At 45.5% G+C, this 22,030-nt stretch overlaps 2 protein-coding genes across 2 annotated transcripts in view; one reads left to right on the forward strand and one right to left on the reverse strand.

The window, feature by feature from the left end:
• LOC308677283 (seizure protein 6 homolog) overlaps window positions 1-14,187 on the reverse strand; it is a gene marked incomplete at both ends in the record, with an annotated part of 33,375 nt that extends 19,188 nt beyond the window's left edge. Inside the window, 6 exons of the mRNA XM_081343543.1 lie at window positions 590-775; window positions 2,473-2,665; window positions 3,801-3,934; window positions 7,784-8,101; window positions 8,650-8,868; window positions 14,112-14,187. Of these exons, the coding sequence (XP_081199669.1) occupies window positions 590-775; window positions 2,473-2,665; window positions 3,801-3,934; window positions 7,784-8,101; window positions 8,650-8,868; window positions 14,112-14,187 (1,126 nt within the window). The remainder of the gene's footprint in view (window positions 1-589; window positions 776-2,472; window positions 2,666-3,800; window positions 3,935-7,783; window positions 8,102-8,649; window positions 8,869-14,111) is intronic.
• Window positions 14,188-17,374: 3,187 nt separating this feature from the next.
• LOC308677882 (aspartate beta-hydroxylase domain-containing protein 2-like) lies at window positions 17,375-20,675 on the forward strand (the record flags this gene model as incomplete). The annotated part of the gene is made up of 3 exons (XM_081344577.1): window positions 17,375-18,131; window positions 19,403-19,516; window positions 20,566-20,675. 3 exons carry the CDS (start codon window positions 17,375-17,377, stop codon window positions 20,673-20,675), a joined length of 981 nt encoding a protein of 326 aa, XP_081200703.1.
• Window positions 20,676-22,030: the final 1,355 nt, after the last annotated feature.

A 22,030-nucleotide genomic window follows, 5' to 3' on the forward strand; every position in this document is an offset into this window, starting at 1 on the left:
TTTTCATTCTGAACATATTGGCAATCTGCTCATTGTGTAACTGCCTGTTTTAACATTTAGAGGAAAAAGTGTTATTTGCCTTGTTCTTGCATCATTCATAACTGTATAAATCTTTACACTTTAACTCCACAGAGTGGAGGAACCAAAATTCATCTGTCAGTACTATAAATGGCAAAAGAAAACAAAATAATTCTCTTTTTTTCAACAGTAAATTCTTAAATCGGTCCCCTGCTGGGCCAAAAGATTCTTAGCTTCCAAATGATAATTCAGTATTTGAGACAATCAGCCAGACAGATACTTTTGATTAGTGGAAAACCCATCCATTAAAAAAAAATTATAATTCCGACAATTATTACAGCATTTTGACGTTACACGTATACCCCCCATTAATTGGGCCGTTGGTATCAATGAATAAAAAAAATGCCAAAAAAAAATTTATATTGTCATATAATGAAAGAAGAAAGGGTTCTTCAAAGAACGTTCTGCCCCTGGGACTCAGAAAGCTTTAAAAATGCTCTCCCTTTTGTCCATTCCACTCCAATCTTTTGTCAAGGCCGCGTTTCCTAGTTCATTTGATTCCTTCACTCACCCACACATGCAGGGCTGGTGCCACTCCACCGAGGGCGGCTGACGTTGAGGCAAATGAGTATCTCTTCACCCCTCAACTGGAAGCCTGACTCACATTTGAAAGTGGCAGAGCCCCCCGGATGGAGATCGGTTACCATGACATTCCCATTTTCCGGCCTACTGGGAAATCCACAGCTGAGCAGGAAAGCTGGGGTTGGGAGATAGGAAGGTTACAGTCAGGGAAATATAAACAGGTAATTATGCTCAACAAAAGTGCCTTCAAGGAACGACATCCCTCCAAAGGGAACCTGCTCAACTCTGCCAGTGCTCGATAAATATTTGTATACCTAGAGAACAGTTAATAGGTTTTTGTTCATTTTCGGCACGCTGGCTGCCTCCAATTAGTCTTTTTAACGTGTACCATATAACATTCAGAGTAGATGAGAACTTCTATGTTATGATACGATGGACCCAAAGAAGTTCTCATCTACTCTGAACGTCGTTGGGTGCATGTATCCTTAATTTGTAAATGGATTTATTGGCTTTCTTTTTGTTTGTTTGTTTGTTTGTTTGTTTGTTTTTCCCAGTGAGATATGGTTCCTTCTGGTTTGGATTTACAGGAAGGGTTTTCTTTCACTCTTATGTAAATTAGTCAAGCTGTAAGGCAGATAAAGCCTTGTTAAATCCACTGCCATCATCTTTGAGAGATTTCTTTCCAGTGCTTCTGGGATTAGAACACATCTAAGGAAAAGAGCTTCTGGAAATCATATTATATGTCCCGTTTGCTCTCCAGATGAGGCCTCCCCTCCCCATTTCATGCCTAAATACAGTAGCCTGGATTTGGAGAAATGTGCATGCAATTATATAGGGCTACACTGAGACAAACCCATCAATCCTAATAATACATGAAATATGTATAGTGTAGATATAAAAAGGTAAAGGTTCCTCCGCACATGCGTGCTAGTCGTTTCCGACTCTAGGGGCCGGTGCTCATCTCCATTTCAAAGCCGAAGAGCCAGCGCTTGTCCGAGAACGTCTCTGTGGTCATGTGGCCAGCATGACTAGATGCCAAAGGCGTACGGAACGCTGTTACCTTCCCACCGTAGTGGTCCCTATTTTCCTACTTGCATTTTTACATGCTTTCGAACTGCTAGGTTGGCAGAAACTGGGACGAGTAACAGGCGCTCACTCTGTTACGCAGCACTCGGGATTCAACCCACCAAACAGCCGACCTTCTGATCAACAAGCTCAGCATCCTAACCCACTGAGCCACCGCGTCCCTAGTGTAGATATAGTGCTATCCTAATGTCCAGTTTTGTTCTGAATGACTCAGGTGAGACTCAGCTTTTACCAGATCTGGCTTTGTGACACAGGTGCTAGAACAGCCCAAAACCTCAGTCCAACCCTGAAAAAATAATTATAATCCTCCATCTCATTGCTTTCTCGGTCCTCAGGTATTGGGAAAATGTCCCACTGCTCAATGGGATGAGAAATTTCCCCTCATTTTATTTAGGTATGGAACTATGCTTCCCACGTGTCTATGGGAATTCTCAGTCATCCAGGTCATGATTGCCCCAAAGGTGCTTTTTCAAGAGGCAACTGAACTTTCTTTGTTTTTCCTTAAAGATGTTTAGCTTCTCATCCAAGAAGCTTCTTCAGTTCTGATGTCTGAAGACCGAACTGAAGAAGCTTCTTGGACAGAAGTGAAACATCTTCAAGGAAAAACAAGAAAAGTCCAGTTGCCTCTTGAGAAAGCGCCTTTGTGATAAGCTTCCCATAATGTGCAGTCTAGGCAACCATAATCAGCCTGGAAGGTTTTGAGTTGGAGTCCCAACTCTTTGAGGAAGACTAAGCAGGGAAAGGTCACTTAAAGGAAGGTGAAATGAGGAGGTAGTTGTGCCTTACCCTGGTAGTGGAATCTGAAGACCCCAGGGGTGGTGGTGTGGTAGCTCTGGAAATGAATCAGGACCTGATTGGTTGGACTACGGATCACTTGCCCCTCAACCATCAATGACTCATTGGCCAAGACAACAGGCTTCTCCCCTCCCAGACCTTCCACGGTCAGTGAATCCTCCTTGGACAAGTTCAGAGTCTGCACCTGGACGTCGTGGAAGTTGACAAAGGAAGGGAGACGAATATGAGGATGGACACACTTGCTTATGCTTCACCTATGTTTAATATTGTTCAAGACTCTAAAATTGAGAGCAAATATTATCAGGAAGCTATGGGGAATGGAGGAGGTGAGTGGAAGCCCATCTGCAAAACAGGACTTGAGCCAAATATTCATCTTATGGACAGGGTTGGACATGCTTCAGAAATGTTTCCAAAGTCCTTTGATTCTTGTACAACTATGTACGTGTATGGGTAGATATATACTATCTTTTGACAGCAGGAAACAGAATTTCATTTTTAATCTGGGTCAGTATGCTATAGTAAAAAAAATGACGATAAAGGTTATCTTATCACTATAATATCACTTTGATGTTTCTTAAAACAGCTGAGGTTTTTTTTTTCCTAGCCTTCAGTGCAAGCCTGGTGGGGAAAAAAAAAGAGGATGCTGCTTTTAAAGAATCCATTTACTAAATGAACGCAACTCTTAAAGCATCATCATCTTTTTTTTACAGCCTGGCAAAAATTCCTGAAACAGACAGCTTTTCCAAACAGCAGGGAGGGGCTGTGCTCCTGTTTTCAAAACATGCCAAATGCCACTAAAGCCTACAGATAGTCCTTGACTTACAACCACAGTTAGGTCCAGAATTTCTGTGGCTAAGCGAACTGCACCCAATTTTATGGCCTTTTTGCTATGGCTGTTAAGCAAAGCACGGCAGTTCTTAAGTGGATCGTGTGGCTGTTAAGCAAATCTAGCTTCCCTATTGACTCTGCTTGTCAGAGGTCAGCTGGGAAGCTTGCAAATGGTGATCACATGACCCCAGGACACTGCAATAGTTGTAAATACCTGCCGATTGCCAAGCACCCAAATTTTGCTCATGTGACCGTGAGGATGCTGCAATGGTCGTAAGTGCAAGGACCAGTTCTAAGTCACTTTTTCCCAGTGCCGTTGTAACTTTGAACAGTCACCAAACAAATGGTTGTAAGTCGAGGATTACCTGTAATGTGGTCAGCTATCACTGATCATTTTTCTATTTCTAAACACTTTTGAAAAAGAATGATCAGTCCCAACTTCAGACATACTTTTAACTTCTTCGATGTTGACCCAATTCATCACCTCTCACCTGTACTTCTATGCCATAGCCCACATACACTGAAATGGTGTAAGTACAATCCAGGCCTCCATAAAAGGTAGTACCAGCGTAATCAGGAGATTCAACATAGCCTTCGATGTCGGTGATGTTGTTGTTGCAAAGCACTTGGGGAGGGAGGCAGGAAAGGACACAAAGAAGAGTGAAGTCAGTTTAGTCCAGGATGGTCCATATTTTTCAACCATGTTCAGCCTACCACTATTTGGTGACCCATTGTGGGTCATCCAGGCTTTTTGGCTGGGGAATGATAAAGGTAAAGATAATAATTTAATTTAATTTAATTTAATTTAATAATATTTATATACCGCCCTTCTCCCTGAGGACTCAGGGCGGTTCACAGGGCAGAATAAAATACTAAATACAAACGTTAAAACAAGATTAAATAATTGCCCATATTAAAACAGTTGGAATCAAGTTCTAAAACACCAAGTTAAAATTAAAACACAAGACTAAAAACCCCACCAATCCCCATCAGGCTAGGCCGGCTTGAACAAACAGAAACGTCTTGAGATCGCGACGAAAGGAGCGAAGATCGGGCGCCATCCGGAGCTCTACCGGTAGCTGATTCCACAGCTCCGGAGCGCCCACAGAGAAGGATCTCCCCCTGGGGACCACCAATCGACATTCTCTGATCGGTGGCACCCTGAGGAGGCCCTCTCTGTGGGAACGCACAGGGCGCAGGGAGCTTGATGCCGGCAGCAGATGTTCCCTAAGGTACTCCGGCCCCATGCCATGAAGGGCTTTAAACACTGTTACCAGTACCTTGAATCTCACCCGGAAGACAACTGGCAACCAATGCAGCTCACGGAGCAGCGGTGTAACGTGGGAGTATCGGGAGACTCCCAACACAACTCTCGCGGCTGCATTCTGTACCAGTTGGAGCTTCCGGGTGGTCCTCAAGGGCAGCCCCATGTAGAGAGCGTTGCAGTAGTCTAGACGAGAGGACACGAGCGCATGAGTGACCGTGCACAAATCATCCCGGCTAAGATAGGGCCGCAACTGGCGCACCAGGCGAACCTGGGCGAAGGCCCCCCTAGTCACAGCTCCTATATGGTCTTCCAGGGTGAGCCGTGAATCTAGGAGGACTCCCAAGTTGCGAGCCCTATCTACGGGGGGTAATAGTTCACCCCCCATAGCCAAAGGTGGAACATCCGAATAAACCCGGGATGAAGGTATGCAGAGCCACTCAGTCTTGTCGGGGTTGAGCTGGAGTCTGTTCCTCCCCATCCAGACCCGAACCGCCTCCAGGCACCGGGACATCACGTTGAGGGCATTACTGGGGTGGTTTGGGGTCGAAAGGAAAAGTTGGGTATCATCAGCGTACTGATGATACCCAACTCCAAAGCCACGAATGATCTCACCCAGCGGTTTCATGTAGATGTTGAACAGGAGAGGCGAGAGGACCGACCCCTGAGGAACTCCACAAATGAGAGACCTCGCGGTCGACCTCTGCCCTCCTGCCAACACCGACTGCGAACGTCCCCGGAGATAGGAGGAGAACCACTGTAAAACTGTGCCTCCCACTCCCAATCCCCTGAGACGCCGCAGCAAGATACCATGGTCGATGGTATCGAAAGCCGCCGAGAGGTCTAATAGGACTAGAACAGAGGAATATCCCCTGTCCCGAGCCCTCCAGAGATCATTCACCAGCGCGACCAATGCCGTCTCCGTGCTGTGCCCGGGCCTGAAACCCGATTGGTACGGGTCTAGATAATCCGCTTCATCCAGGACCAGAGGGAGCTGATGCGCCACCACACTCTCAACAACCTTCGCAAGAAAGCGAAGGTTGGAGACAGGACGAAAGTTGTTTAATACAGCTGGGTCCAAGGCAGGCTTCTTGAGGAGAGGCCTCACCACCGCCTCTTTCAAGACGGCGGGGAAGCAACCCTCACTCAGAGAAGCCGATATAACTGCCTGGAACCAGCTGCGTGTCCTCTCCCGGGCTGCATAGACCAGCCAGGAAGGGCACGGGTCCAATAAACACGTGGTGGTGCTCAGCCTCCCCATGATCCTGTCCACTTCCTCCGGAGTCACAGAATCAAACTCCTCCCAGATGATATCGACAAGACCGCCAGTGTCCTGATCGTCAGACTCTGCCCAGTCAGAGTCCAGACCGGTCCGAATCCGAGCGATTTTGTCCGACAGATGTTGGTTAAACTCCTCGGCACGACCCTGCAAGGGATCCTCCCTCACCTCCTGATTTAGGAGGGAGCGAGTCACCCTAAACAGGGCGGCCGGGCGATTATCTGCGGACGCGATAAGGGTGGCGAAGTGGTTAGACCTCGCCTCCCTTATCGCAGCGAGATAAGACCTAATGTAGGCTCTTAGTCGCAATCGGTCGGATTCGGATCGGCTGGACCTCCAACCGCTCTCTAGGCCCCGTCTCCGACGCTTCATCTCCCGAAGCTCCGCAGAGAACCATGGAGCTCGACGGGATCTGCACCGGGTCAGGGGCCGCAGGGGTACAACTCGGTCAAGAGCCTCAGTGGCCATCCTTTCCCAGGCTTCCACTAAGGCATCTGCCGAGCTGTGAGCAAGGGAGGCAGGTGGGGACCCCAGCGCTGCCTGGAACCTCTGGGGATCCATTAAGCGTCTGGGGCGGTACCATTTAATTGGTTCCAAGCACCCACGGCGGGGGGTGGCAAAACGGAAGACCAGCCGCAGGAGATGATGATCGGTCCATGACAGGGGCATAATAATTGGGGAGCCCCCACCAATAGTTTACCCTGCCCAGCCATCTCCGACTCTAGAGGGCAGTGCTCATCTCCATTTCTTAGCCAGGGGGGCCAGTGTTGTCTAAAAAAGCAGAGTTCCCCAACTTTTCAGGGTTGGCGGCCCTAGCTGGGGGGGAAGGGGGAAAGAAGGGATGGTTTGGGGCAGGTGAATGCATGCATGAGAATGTGCATGCGCACCAACATCCATTGCTCATGCAAGTGGGGCCACAAGCACCCGTTACGTTTGTGGCGACGTTCACACGAGTGGGGCCGCAAATTACTGAAACCCTCACAGTGATGCTTGCACGAGTGGTGCTGTGCGCACACATGCACACATACACACACACACACACACACCAGCCAGCCACTCACGTAGCTCGCTGGCCAATAGGCCGGTAGTAAGCCGTAGCCCACAGGTTGGGCACCCCTGGTCTAAAGACACTTTGGTGGTCATGTTGTTGTGATTCAGTGTCAGCCTGTGATACCGGCAGCTGAGTCTGATGATTCTGAAGAGGAGGAGGAAGAGGGGTTTGGAGAGCCTTTGGTGTCAGAGGGAGGCTCTGATGCACTGCAGGACTCTCAGCCTGGCCCCTCCCATCATGTTCCTCATCAGACTCAGCCATGTGAGCACGAGGTATTGGACATAGATGATTCACAGCTGGATCTATTCAGGGACGCTAGGAGCAGGAGGCAATCCAGCAGAGTAGAACAGAGAAATGCCATGAGGCAACTCGGTGAGAGGAGGAGAAGGCAATGAGAAGCCACGCCTTGGGACTGCTGATAAAAGGGAAAGGTGTGGGAGGTGCTGGTTGCTGAAGGCAACCGTTTGAAGATCTTCTGCTAGAGTCTTGGTCTGTTATTCCTGTTTAACTCGTTTGAACTTTTGGTTTAACTCTTGTTTGAACTTTTGGTTTAACTCTTGTTTGAACTTTTGATTTCTTTGTAAATAAATTTGGTTGGGTTTTTCCAGCCTGTTGACTATAAAAAGGGGTTGTCCCTGACATTCAAACAGGGCCGGTCGTAGGCTGGAACAGAACACATGTGGCCAATATGACTATAATACAGTGGCACATGGAACGCGGTTACCTTCCCACTGAAGTGGTAACCTTTTTATCTACTCGCATTTGCATGCTTTCAAACTGCTGGGTGGGCAGGTGTTGGGGCAAGAGACGGGAGAGCATCAGGAGGAAGTTGTCTTTCTGTCCACTTCTGAAATCTTTGCATCTCACTCATATCGCTTACCAGGGGTGTGTACTGTCGTGATGGTCGTTGTAGTAATCAAGGTGGTGGTCGTCTCTTCCTCACCTTCGGGAATGAAGGCTGTGGTGGTGGCCGAGATGGGGCGGTTGGCAGAACCCATCTCGTCCGGCGGAGGCGGCAACCGGGGTGGAGCAGCTGCGGTTGAAGCTGGAGGGGTGGTGAGTAGGAAGCCAGTGGGAGGGGCAGCGGTGGTCAATGGGGAGGGGCCGGTGGCTGTGGCCTCGGAGGTCTCAAGGACCATCCCACCATCTAGATGCTGGATGGGCGGATGGAATGGGGGCAAAGTAGAAGACTGTCCTCCTAGGACCAAGGAGGACACAGTTAAAAAGAAGGGGTGCAGGGAAGTCAGAACAGAGGAGGTCAAAACACTGCAACCCTCTCATACCCTCCCTCCCCCACAAAAAAATGTCCTGTCTGCCACAAAACTGTTTTTCTAGCAGAAAAACCAATGTGCAATTATCAAACTATCCATTAACCCCTTTTTAAAAGTGCAGTGCCAAACTGTCTGATTCACAATGACGTCTCCCCTTATAATAGGCCAGGGGTAGGGAACCTTGGCTCTTTTATGACTTGTGGACTTCAACTCCCAGAATTCCTGAGCCAGCCATGCTGAAGAGAAATGGAGAGGTTGCCATGCTGAGCCATGCTGGCTCAGGAATTCTGGGAGGTGAAGTCCACGAGTCATAAAAGAGCCAAGGTTGCCTACCCCTGTAATAGGCCCACAATCTCCCTCCAAGAATCACCCCTGCCCCTCCATTTCTCTTCAACCCGAGCCACCCTCTCCTCTACAAATAGTCCCATCCCAGACACAGCCTTTTCCCTTCCCCAAATTCTTTGCTTTTTCTCACCAGGAATTGGTTCTTCCACCACCTCACCCCCAGAAAACTCCTTTCTCAGCAGTGTCCCCTGCAGCAATTCAGAGAGGCTTTCGGGACTGGGGGGAGAGGACCCCGGCACCTCTGCTGAGACCCCCATTTCCTCCTCCTTGGGTCCCTCCATGGGCTCTGATGAGAGGGCCTCCAACAGCGGGGACGGGGTGGCATCCTCATTTTCCCAGAGAGGCAGGCCTGTAGGAGACAAAGGGTTAATAGTGGCCTGTCCTCCATGTTCTTCTCACATTGGCCTCATAGGTCCACAGAGAAGAAAATGCACTGCAAATTGTACATTTGCTAAATTTAGCAAGGCTGTACTTTCCCTCCCGGACCAACATGCATAGCACTGTTTCCCACCATTTTTCCTGGGACCAGCTTTTCTGGGCTGCAAAATCCCAGACAGCCACAGATGGCAGCAAAGACCTACAAAAAGCTAAGAATGTATGACCTTCTAGGTCAGGCGGATCCCACCCACAGTCTGTGGACCACATTTAGCCCTGAACATCTATTAATGCAGCTCCCAAATATCATAAACTTTATATATTTTTATGTGATTTATATACGTTAACTATGCTATGTATATTATATATGCAGCTCAAGGCAACTCTTCATTCAATGCGATCCAGGCAAGCCAAAAGATTGGACACCCATGTTGTAGTTTTTTGTGGCCCAGATATGGCAGCACAACAACCAGCTTTGTAAGATAGGTTGATTGCACATACACAGAGAGAGAGAGAGAGAGAGAGAGAGAGAGAGAGAGAGAGAGAGAGAGAGAGAGAGAGAGAGAGAGAGAGAGAGAGAGAGAGGCACAAATCACTTAAGGAGTTTCTATAGCAACAGATAGGCCTACATCTTAGTTGTTTATTTATGCTTTACAACCTAATGTCCATCCAGGCCTCTAATCTTGGTCTGCCTTCCTTACACATTGGTCCAATCCTGCACAAATGCAGTAGGTCCTCAACTTAAACCACAATTGAGCCCAAAATTTCCGTTGCTAAGCAAGACCGTTGTTAAACAAATTTTGCCCCATTTATGACCTTTCTTGACACAGTTATTAAGTGAATCACTCCAGTTGTTAAATTAATAACACAGTTGCTAAGTAAATCTGGTTTCCCCATTGCATTTGCTTGTCCAAAGGTTGCACAAGGTGACCACGTGACCCTGGGGCACTGCAACCGTCATAAATACATGCACTTGCCAAGCATCCAAATTTTGATCACGTGACCATGGGGATGCTGCAATCGTTGTAAATGTGGAAAAACTGTCATAAATCACTTTTTTCAGTTCCGTTGTAACTTTGAACAGTCACTAAACAAATGGTTGTAAATCAAGGACTGCCTGTCCACCGAATGCTCTTCTCTGTCCATCAGCCCCCTTGGTTCCTCTTCCTCTGACAGCACATTAATAGAAAAAAGGAGCCTTCAACAAAAGAATTGCCACCATGCTATGGTTGAGCCTAGCCATTTATCAGATAGTCTTGACTTATCATTCATTTAGCGACTGTTCAAAATTGTGACAGAGCTGAAAAAAGTGACGACTGGTACTCGCACGTACAACCACCACAGCATCCCTGTGGTCACAGGATCATGAATTTGGGCCCTTGGCAACCAACATGTATTTACAAAGGTTATACATCCTCTGGTCATATGATCATCCATCGTTTGTGATCTTCCCAACTGGCTTCTGAGAAGCAAAGTTAACAGGGGGAAGCCAAACTTCATTTAATAGCTATGTAGCTCACTTAACAAGTTGGTGATTTGCTTAATGACCACAGCAACAAAGGTCATAAAACTGGGCATAGCTCACTTAACAACTGCTTTGCTTGTAACAAAAGCTCCAATTGTGGTCGTAAGTCAAGGACTACTTTATAATGCTGTGTGTGGTCTTGCCAGGTCTTTCAACAGCAGCTAAGCGTCTTCTGGGCATTTATTTTGTATAATTTCTTAAGATGAAATTACATAGGTAAACTATGCAATGCCTTATATTGATCACTGACTATGCTAGTTCTTCTAACTACATTCAGGCCTTCTCTTTTGCGCTATGAACGCTTCCATGGTTATTTTACAGCTGTTATTTTAGATTACCCCCAACGCTGGCTGCGGTATTCTGGGAATTGAAGTCCACACTTCTTAAAATGGCTAAGATTGGGAAAGGTTTTAGAGGGCAGGCTTCTTTCAAGATAGCATTTATAAACTGCATTGAGACCACTCCATCTATTACAACAGGGGAATTGGGCCACATACATTTTTCTTTTTCCAAATAGATATAATCTGTTTTTCCAGGCAAATAGTTGACATAGAAGTAAGAATCAGAAACATGATTCTACAAACTTAAATTCTCTAAGGCCAAATCCTAAACATGTGTTAAGGTAAAGGTAAAGGTTCCCCCGCACATGCGTGCTAGTCGTTTCCAACTCTAGGGGCCGGTGCTCATCTCCGTTTCAAAGCCAAAGAGCCAGCACTTGTCCGAGGACGTCTCCGTGGTCATGTGGCCGGCATGACTAGACGCCAAAGGCGCACAGAACACTGTTACCTTCCCACCGTAGTGGTCCCTGTTTTTCTACTTGCATTTTTACGTGTTTTCGAACTGCTAGGTTGGCAGAAGCTGGGAGTAACAGGCGCTCACTCTATTACGTGGCACTCGGGATTCAACCCGCCAAACTGCCGACCTTCTGATCGACAAGCTCTGCGTCCTAACCCACTGAGCCACCGCGTCCCTAACATGTGTTAGTAGCCCCTTAAAAAATGTGGCATATACTTTTACCATCATCACCCCAATTTATTTTCCATGTTTCTTTGGCCAAATTAATTGAAATAAACAGTAACAGTTACAAACTTAAATGTAGTTTAAAAGTGTTGACGTCCCAGAGTACAATACTTTGAACTGCAGTTTAATCACATTTTTATTGACAATCATAGTTGGGGATAATAAAAAATGTAAAATCTAAAATAGTGGATATATCCTCGTAATCCAAAGTGATCTGTATGTTGTCCTCAAAAAGTGACTTGAGCTGTTCCACAATCATAAAAAAGACAAATCCATTATTATTATTTATTATTATTATTTAGAGAGAGGGAGAGAAATAAATTCCTCTTTATCCATGCCAGCTAAATAAGCAATTAGATGGTGAAAGAGTACAAAATAGAAAGTTTGTTAAGACTCAGGCAATTTAACAGAACTGGTGATTAAAGTGAATTAAGGTGGAATGATTTGTCTAAATTATGTGGTCTTCTCAGCAAACTGGATAGCTCCCTTGTGTCTTGAGGGTAAATCGGGTAGCTCAGATACCCACTGGAGACCTACGTGTGTAAAAGTGATCTTGTGAATGCTGCCTCCCTTCTCCCTGCTTTTGCTGCAGAAAGCTGCGTCATTTAGCTTCATATTTATACATTAAACTTTGCTTCATGCTGAATAAATAGAAGGGAACAAGGAGCTTAGCAAAAGCCCATGGCTAGGAGGCAGTTCTACTGATGGAAGAGCAATAGCCGACTTCAAGAGGCCATTCCTGCTTGGAAGAGCAGAGAAGTCTGCAGATCTGATCAGGGACCTAAAAGGCCTCAAATGATGAGTGCCACACATCACTTGGGTTGTCTGGATATGACAAGTTCAGAACTGACAGCTGTAGCCGCTGCAGGCAACTACCAGCATGTGGGATCTGGGCAGCTTCTGACAAACCCTTAATTGCTCTGAGCTCTCTCTATTAAGAAGGCCAGCTGCCTCACAGGCTTGGGTGCACAGTGCATTTGCTATTCCCTCAGTCAAATGGCTGGTGCTCTGAGGAGTGGAAAGGCCTGACTTGGTGGTCCTGAGGTAAAGGGGTTTCCCCGCCTTTGTTTGCTCAACTGGTCAAAATCCAGTGGTGATGCCTCTGGAGAGGGCAAAGCTGCTAACAGAAAGTTCTGTGAGGTGACATCTTGCTGGGATTTCATTTCCCACGTTCAGCACCATCTGGGTGATGTATCACAAACCTCTCTCATCCCAGGTCAACAAGGATGATGGTGATAGGGGTGGGGGGTGTAGGAGGAAAAGAATACACTCTTAGCTGAAATCCAGGGGGGGGGGAACTTATGTCCTCACAGCTAAGTGGAAAATCTATGCATCTTCCTGCCTCAAGAATGACACCCCTATCCCTACTTCTGGGTTTCCTAGGCCTAGCTGCTTCCTCCTCCTCCTCCTCCTCCACCACCACCACCACCTTCCATCCTTGTGCCCCACAAAACTCTGGCTCTTGAGACCTTCTTCCCTACCACCATCCTTCTGAATGGCCTTTGACAGGGTGACTCCCTGTTGCATTGTTTACCCTAACCTATCCAGCAAATTTGAACTTATCTTTCACCGAATGTGCAGAGCTGCAGGAGTGCCAACCTCCTGTTCAGGAAATGTGTTGCCTATCAGCTTGCCCTTTTGCATGATTTCATAATGCCGCCCCCCCTGGCACCCCGGCTCTTTAGTCCTTGCCATTATGCTTGCTATCCTTCTGAGTGGTCCTTTATTGGAGCACCCTCATTTTGACCTGGACTCTGCTTTTTTGGTTTACAATGCATGAATATTGCATTTGTTTTTCTTGGCAGCATTACATGCAAAACCCCAGGGATTTTTTTCCCCTCAGTGGGGGAACATTGTTCTTTGCCTAGTTCGATTTATTCACATCTCATCCCACTCCATTTCTTGGACCCCGGTGCTCAAAAATTGAGGTCAGCTTTCAAACCTATCAAATCTTCAGTCATATCTGTAACTTCCCATCAAGGGTCAGCCTTAAATTTCTGCTTCACTTGCAACAACCTGACAACCCTCCCTTTATAAATAATCACTTCCCTTAAAATCACTGCCAACCTTTATAATGCCTTAAAGATATTGGATAAGGTAAAGTGAAGATGATTCCAGATCTCTCTCTAGCAGATTTTACAGCCATTTAAATAGGATTCCTCTCCATTTTCCTAAGAGCACCTTAAACTACATCCTCCTTGCTATTGATCGTGGTCCTCATCAGATTTCTACATTCTGTTTCTTACTACCACCCATAGAACAAACCCCCTATTTCCCTCCTCCACCTTTTCCACCTTAGGAGATATCACAGACCATCATATACCGATTCCCTTCTTTTATCCTCTTGCAACCATCATTTCCCCATAGCTGTTTAAAAATGTGTGCATCCCCAAGCAATGAAATAAAAATTCATTTTTTTTTAATTTATTTTTTTGCTCCACATAAAGGGGTATTTTCAAACAGGCTTCCCTTGCCTACAACACCATCTTTACAAAATGCCCACCTGCCATTTGCACTGGGGAAGGGGAGGGCTGGTGGTGATGAAGATGGATTTTCAAACCCCCCTCCCCTTTTCTTTAATACAAAAGATGGTTAAATTGAAATAAGCCCCTTCCGTTTGGGTTGCCAGCTGCCCCGTCCCCAGCTCTCGTGCTAAAAAGCTTCCCGCTTACCTTGTAGAAGAGACAGGGAGCAAAGCAGCAGCAGAAGAAGAGGCATGTTGGGTCCTGCTTTTTCCAAACAGCGCATTTTGGATTTCTTCAGACCTGCAGAATACCTAGTCTGGCTATTTCCTTCTCCTGCCAGGCAAGGGAGCCGTGGAGCTAGGAGTCTGCTTAGCAAATGAAAATGCAGTAGCTTCTTTGCAAGGGCTAGTTCTGTAGGATTTTTCTCTTTTGCCTTTCCAAAGCAACCTAGGCTTTTTCTATTTGTGTTTTGGAAATGTGCCTTTTCTGCAGTCTGCTCCTGCTTGCTGCATAACTGATTAACTGTGTTATCTGGACCCCCTCTTCCCTTTTCGCTTATAGAGAGAGAAATGCAATGGACTGCTTCCTGTCGGTGAAATTATTTTTGAGAGGAGGCATGATGCCAGGCCTCTTTAACCCAGAGCCCCTCTTTTTCTCTCACTGAGTGGAGAAACGGGGGAGGCCAAAATGAATTTCTTTGCGTAAGAAAAGGCATTGGATCCTTCTTTGTCCGCCACCTACATACCTGTCTGGAAAGTCACCTATAGATATATTGCCATTGCCATGTAGTTTCTCTTCTCCGTTCCTTTCTTGCAACAGATTCTGGTACCAAACCAAGAAAAACTTGAATAGGAATTGAAGGATATCGTGAACGATTCTTTTTAAAAAAAAATGTAAAACCTTCAGGGGTTTGGCAAAGCAACTCTCTACCCCTCCCCTTCTGTCCTTGACAATGAAACGCAATGTCTTTTTGCAGATGCAATTTGGATGGGATCTACACATTATTCTGAATATTAGAGAGAAGGGGGAATATAAATCTACACCCCCATCCTAGCAGATGCCCATAAATATAGGTTGAAAGCGCAATATGGAAAATAAATTACGTGATTTTTAAAAAAAAAAACAGCTAAGGAACATAATGTACGTAACAATTCGTTCCTATAAAAAATACAGCTTCCTGATTTGCCAAGCTAATATATAAATAAATCCCCTTTTCTAGATAATAAAGGAAAATTGTTCAAGGCCTAGTCTCTTACAGAAAATAAACCCTCTGTAGTGGAAAACAGATGCAAACTTTATTAGGGAGGTTGCAAATCTTATTTCATGATTTGTAACCTTACCTCCCATAAGAATTCTGAAAATAAGCTATGCATTTTGTTACAAAAATAACCAATAATATTTTGGTCATTCCTTGTAAAGAATCAGATGAGAAGAGTAAAACACGACAGGCTCCTTAGATTGCCTATAGATATTTTTTTTTCCAAAAGAGGTTCAGCAAGAAATTATCAAATATTTATGTTGTCATTTTGAGGAAATTCAAGGCAGGCATCTAGGCAAAATCTCTGACTACATTTGAGCTTATGCATTTCTCAGTGTGGGTTTGGGTTTGATGGCTTGTTTTTTTGTTTTTTGTGAACTTTCATACCCTTCTAATTTTACTGTAGATATTTGCAAACCGCAGGCCCCAGCAATTTTAAGGCAATATTTAGCATTGCACAGAAATGTTGTGTTTATTATTAAAATGTTCCCATATTGTGCCAGATTCTTTTGTTTTTCTCTTCCCTTCCACAAAATCCATCTTAAAATTGCTGTTCTTTCTTCCTCTCTCTGCACCAACATTGTTTGTGACTTTTTCCATCCTTCAACTTCCCCATCAGGGCTCCTTCATCCCTTACAACTCCAAGGTTTTGCCTCCCAATTTATAACTCTCCTATAAAAAGTCTACCATCACCGACATGACCACCGTCACCCCTCCCATCCTGGGCCTTTTTGTCTGAGGCTTCAGAAGCCAGGCACACAATCAAGATGGAAAAATGTATTCTTGAAACAATTAGGGAGGGATAGATGTAGAGATTGTAGGGGTGAGGATGTGATCGCTCTTCAGGGGCGGAGGGGGGGGTGGGGTGGCAGAAAAAAGAACACCCCCCCCCTTTGGTGGCTTCAACTTAATCTCCTCTCACAATGGTTACTATGAAAGTTGCTATGGGAGGATGGTTGCTAAGGAGGCAGTGTGGTTGCCAGGCAGCTGCTAGGATATAGGTACCAGCAGCTGCTAAGGAAGATGCTAAGGATGGTTCACAGGAAAGGTCCGATTAACAGTAACCACTGGTGTGCAGCTTAAAGACTTATTTCAGAAATGCAACTGATGTAGCAATCAGCTGCTGCCTGAAATGCATGGAGGGGGGAAGGGGAGGGGAAAGATGGCTGTGCTGCAGGCAGGGGGTTGCCTCCAACGTGGCTGAGCCGATGCTGCAGTTAGACGGAGGAGGAGCCCTACTCTAAAGCAGACCTAGCTGGCAGCTTACCTTTTGCAGCCCTAAACAATTCATCACTCAATCCTACGCCCACCCCCAAACCCTAGAAATGATTGCTTAGTGATGAGATCAATCACTCAGGGTGACCGTATGCCCATTCGAAGACTGTTGATACAGTGGGTTCTGGGCTGTGGTTGGGATGGCTGTTTATGCAGCGGAAGACTCGGCTTGTGCTGATACGAGGAAGGAGAGGAATACGTCAAAGGGAGGGATGGCAGATTAGAGGGGGGGGGAGGAGGGGGGTGGTGGGAGGGAGGGGGAAAGCTCTAATCTTTTCCGGATGCCTCTGGTAGTCTATGTGCATGAAAAGAAATTACTGTAGACAATTGGCAACGGAGGAGTTCAGCCAGGAGGAGATAGAAAGAGAATCACAGAGGGAAAAGAGTGATAAAGGCATTTGGGGGAGAGACAGAGAAGGCAAGAATATTAGAAGATGGAATGACTGGGAAATGGACAAATGAACAGGTAGAATTTTTTTAAAAAAGGGTAGGGAGAAGGCGGGGAGGGGAAACCCATCTGTCTGGGTAAGGTATAATTTGTCTTGCAATAAATGGAGGGCACCAGCAGAGAAGGTGACTAGTGAGGACCGGAGTTAGAACAGAGGGGAAATTACAGCAATGGAGGCAGATGAGAGGAGATAGGCAGAATTGATAAGGCAGAATGAGGACCAGTTTAGAAGAGGATACGGTGATATAGACGGAGAGAAGAATGGGATGGTGGAGGGGGAGAGAAGTGGCGAAAACGACTGACAGCAAGGCTCAGAAACCAGGCATCTGTCTAAAGAACAGATCCATGCAGCAGCCAAGCAAAATATGAAATGAGCAGGAAGAAATAGAGAACGAGAGTTGAAAGGGCACCTGATGAATTGGCCTGGGCAATTCAGAATGGCTGGACAGGCCAGCAGATTTGCGTAAGATGCTCTAACTTTGCCCGAAGATGCCCAGCATTATGGCTGATTGGGGTCTCCGTGGTCTTCTCTCCCCGCTCCTCCCTGACCCCTCTACTTGGCACTCTCGACCAGAGCCAGCCATAGCTGTGCTAGGTTCTCTGGCCCTCTTCTTCATCTGGTACTGCTATCGTGTGGGGACAGGGCAAGTAGCCCCTGTGTCTCATCCACAAGGTGTGCCGACCGACGAAGGATGCCCTCGCCGTCCCCTCAGGGGTGATGCCATCAATCAGCGCCTGTATCGCAGCCTGCGAGATTACGCCAAGCGCTATTCGTGGTCAGGTATGAACCGGCTGCACAAAGGTATCCGGGACCAAGCCCATTATCAGCTAGGCGAACGGATGGCAATCCAGAAGCCCAGCGCCTTCTACCTCCCCGACTTGCCTTCGGCCCCCTATTTTCCCCGCGAGTCCCAGCGTCACGATGTGGAGATTCTTGAACTCAGTTTCCCAGCCATCCTACGGGAATTTGAGGGCATTGCCAGGGACTTTGAACCCGGAACGCCAATGCCACGGGGATGGATGGTCAACGCCAACCCTGGCTGGCACAGTTATTACCTCTACCGACAGGGAGAGTGCATAGCACAGAATTGCCGCAGCTGCCCATGGACATATCGGGCACTGAGCGCGCTACGCACCTTTATCAACGCCAATTGCTTTGGAAACGCCTGCTTTAATGTCTTGCAGCCTGGAACTGTGCTACCTGGCACCTATGGGCCAACGAACACCAGGGTACGGTGCCACCTAGGTGAGCGAACGCTGGAGGAGCAATGAATGGGGCAGATCACAGCGCCTACTCGGAAGGGAAGGGGCCCCAGTATCTGAAAACCTGTATTGCCAGCATCTCCTTTCAGCGTAATACATGCTGTCTAATTCCTAAACGGGAGCTGTTTATAAGCTTGGTTTATCATTATTATTCTGTTTTATTAACTAAGCTATTTATAATTACTAGCAGCCAAACAAGCAGGTTGGAATAATTGTTGTGAACTGCAGCACTGCTTCAGATGCATTTGCTCCAGAAAACATCAGCAAATCTTATTTTTTTAGAAAATCTGCAGGTGACAAGTGGCATTTCAGAAGAGGCATTCTTTGTAGGATGCCTCTTCAGGGGAGGTGCTATGAGAAACAGGCATCATTGGCCAACATTTTGATTCACAGTGCAAATATGATAGGTAGGTGGGGTAGGTAGTACAAGCAGCATCAATTAAACTACTTTTATCTTTTTATTTAAGACATTTTTAGCCCCCATCCCCGGTCTTATCACCAACTCTGGGTGGCTCCTAATCAAAAGTTTTCTAAAAGTTTAAAATTTTTCATTATCTCAAACTTAAAATCTCAGGCATTTGACCTCAGGTGAAGGCAGGAGGATATGAACAGAGTTTTTCAGAAAAGGTGTTTTGGTTTTTTTTAATGTTGTGCAGATCTTCTTTTCCAGGTCTCCAATTATCTTCTGTGGTCCCAAAGGTGCTTTTTTCCAAAAGACAAATGGACTTCCTTGCTTCTTTTCTTTGAAAACTTTTCGCTTCTCATCCAAGAAGCTTCTTCGGTTACTGAAGAAGTTTCTTGGATGAGAAGTAAAGGTTTTCAAAAGAAAAAAAATGCCCCAAGAAAGTCCAGTTGCCTTTTGGAAAGAAGCACCTTTGGGACAACCATGACTTGGAGGATTGAGAATCTCTGTAGACAATTATCTTCTGTAACTTCTATATTCCTGCTCTGATTGTCGTTTGCAAGACAGGCAGCTTTTTAACTTTCTGCTAAACCGAGAAGGGGGTCCCCAGGTTGTGGCCACAATTCTGGATGGGGAGATAAAAATTCTGTAGCGAAAGGAGATACCCATTCTTGGTTTTGCATATGACGGCTCCCTCTTTCTCACAGCCTAGGAAGTTGTTTCCATCGTTAGTGCTTTAAATCAGCATGTTTCTCTCCTCTCTCTGGCATGAGGGAGTGGGGTGGGGAGGTGGGATACAGAGCATCCTTCACTAAGCCTCCCTCTCACAGCTTCCTTCCTTCTTCTTCTAGGCCTAAAAGTGCCACCTGGTTGCGAGTTGGTGGTGGGTGGTGAACCACAGTGCTGGTCTGAAGGATACTGCCTTCTGGTGGACGATTCCTTCTTGCACACCACAGCCCATAATGGTAAGAGAGCACAGAAAGCAGACTGAAGTGAGTTGACTTCAAAAATCTGTCTTCCCAAAAAAGCAGTTGGGGGACTAGGACTTCCTTGAAAAGTTCTCCGTTGTATAAATTTGTTCCAGCAAGACACGGCCTCTTTAAAAGGTCCCAAGGTATGATGGACCCAATTACCGGTAAATGCTATCCTATTAAATTCACAACCATCTGACTACCTCTAGGCAATTTTGTTCCCTACCATTCCCTCTGTGTAGGATTTCGGGAAGTTTTCCAAAGAGAATGTATATTGCACAGTTTTAAGACTCCACCTAACAGAGGGTTGGGGTGTTTTATTTATTCCCAGGGAAAGGTCTTTCTTGCAGGAATAATCTGTTCAGGGCTGCATTGTGGAACAATGATGGGCAGGGCTGCAGCGCATGAAAGGTGAAGTCCAAAGATAAAATAGGTAGCACCGAAATCCTCCTACCCATTTTCTGGTATTCTATTATTTGGGTGATTGTTTGACAACACCAAACATGCATAATTGGCCAACACTCTGCTTCAAAGTATAAGTATGATGAGTAAGGTGGGTAGGTAGTACAAGGAGCATCGAGTAAACTCGTTTTACCTTTTTATTTAAAACATTTATATAGCCCGGGTCTTATAACCAGCTCTGGGTGGCTCCTAATCAAGTTTTCTAAAAATTTAAAATTTTAGGCCAGAGTTTTGCGGAATTATCTGGGCACACAAAGCAGATTAACTACAATTTCTAAACCATTAGCTATGGCGCGGGTTTTCTGGATTTGTCCAACATGCTGTTCTAAAATATGGTTGGCAGGTATCACTCTAAACCACAAACTAGCCAACCCCATTTATATACCATATGTTTGCAGCATCAAATTATGTCTTTTTGACGTGATTTTTTTTCCCCCTTTCATTTCACCTGGCAAGCTATCAGGGTGAGAAACATCATTTTGGTCAGATCTGCTCCAATTGTTGAAAAGGATTTGAAATTAAAGCCACATATAACATTGGGACTACTTGCGAGATGATAATTGCAACCATCTTTGTTACAGGCTCCCCCAGCGACGGACCTCAGGTGATTTTTATTGCTGATCTCTGGCACCCCAACGTAGCAGGACCTGAGCGACAGGCATTAGATTATATCTTTGCCCCTGGTCGATAGATACTTGACCTAACAAGTATTGTGGGCATGGACACAATCTCACAAATATTTGCTGCTCCTCACAAAAAATCAACCACCCCCTACACTGTTGTCTTGATCTAGATTCATTGTTTTGCAGACTGAATTAGGTCCAATGTGTAATGCAAAAGCCACAGAGAGATTTGCGAAGCCATGAAAAATGTCTTTTTTCTTCAAGGTGATTCTGTGCCCTTTCAGAAGACTAGAAATTTTCGTGATCTGGGACATTCTGTTTTCCTTTCTTGCACTGTATAGTTCCTTGTGGTTTATTTCCTCTTACGGCACTGTTCTGTTCAGCCTGTGCAGGTGGGAATGTTGCTGACTACACTCTAGTACTAGTTACCTTCAAATTTAATGAAGTATATGAAATCCACGTTCTGCATTAATAGTATAGATTTCTCCAGGATTATTTTGGGAAGGAGGGTAAGAATTAACCAAAGTATAATACTCTGTTTCTACCTGTCTGTGACAAATTGTAATTCTTCCACAATATCTGTAGCTCAACATTTGTGTCAAGGGATTTCATTTCGAAAAATTCTAGCCAGCTGTATTCCAATAAAATCCTTAGAGACTCATGGGTGTTTTTTTTGTCCAGACATTTTTTTTCTTGCAGGAGAAACGATTCAGAACTTACTCATAAGGTGTGCTTTATGAGATTAAAGGCACTAGCCACAATTTTACTCTTGAACATCAGCCAGGTTTATTTAAAAAGTGCATTAAACTCTGATGTCGGGAAGTGCAACCAAACACAGTGGAGGGAAAATTACATGGGATGAAAATTAAAAGCTGCAGGAGTTAAGGTGGAGATCTCTAAAAAAAGTCACTGATAGGATAGTTCTAGTATATGAGGAGAACATATAACGCACAATTGCCAGGAATATCACTATCCCAAATCAAGCAAGCTCCTTTTCATTCATGTTTCCTGTACACTTTTAAAAATATTTTTAATTAGAATGCCACAGTACAGGTAGTCCTTGACTTACGACCACAATTGAGTCCAAAATTTCTGTTATTAATGAGACATTTAAGTAAATTTTGCCCCATTTTATGACCTTTCTTGCCACAGTTATTAAGTGAATCATTGCAGCTGTTAAGTTAGTAATGCGGTTGTTAAGTGAATCTGGCTTCCCCATTGACTTTGCTTGTCAGGTCGCAAAAGTTGATCCCATGACCCCGGGATGCTGCAACGGTCATAAATATGAGTCAGTTGCCAAGCATTTGAATTTTGATCATGTGACCATGGGGACACTGCAACGGTCATAAATGTGAGTCAGTTGCCAAGCATTTGAATTTTGTTCATGTGACCATGAGGACGCTGCAACAGTCATAAATATGAG

This window comes from Vipera berus (assembly GCF_964194415.1).
Source record: "Vipera berus genome assembly, chromosome: Z".
Lineage (NCBI taxonomy): Eukaryota > Metazoa > Chordata > Lepidosauria > Squamata > Viperidae > Vipera > Vipera berus.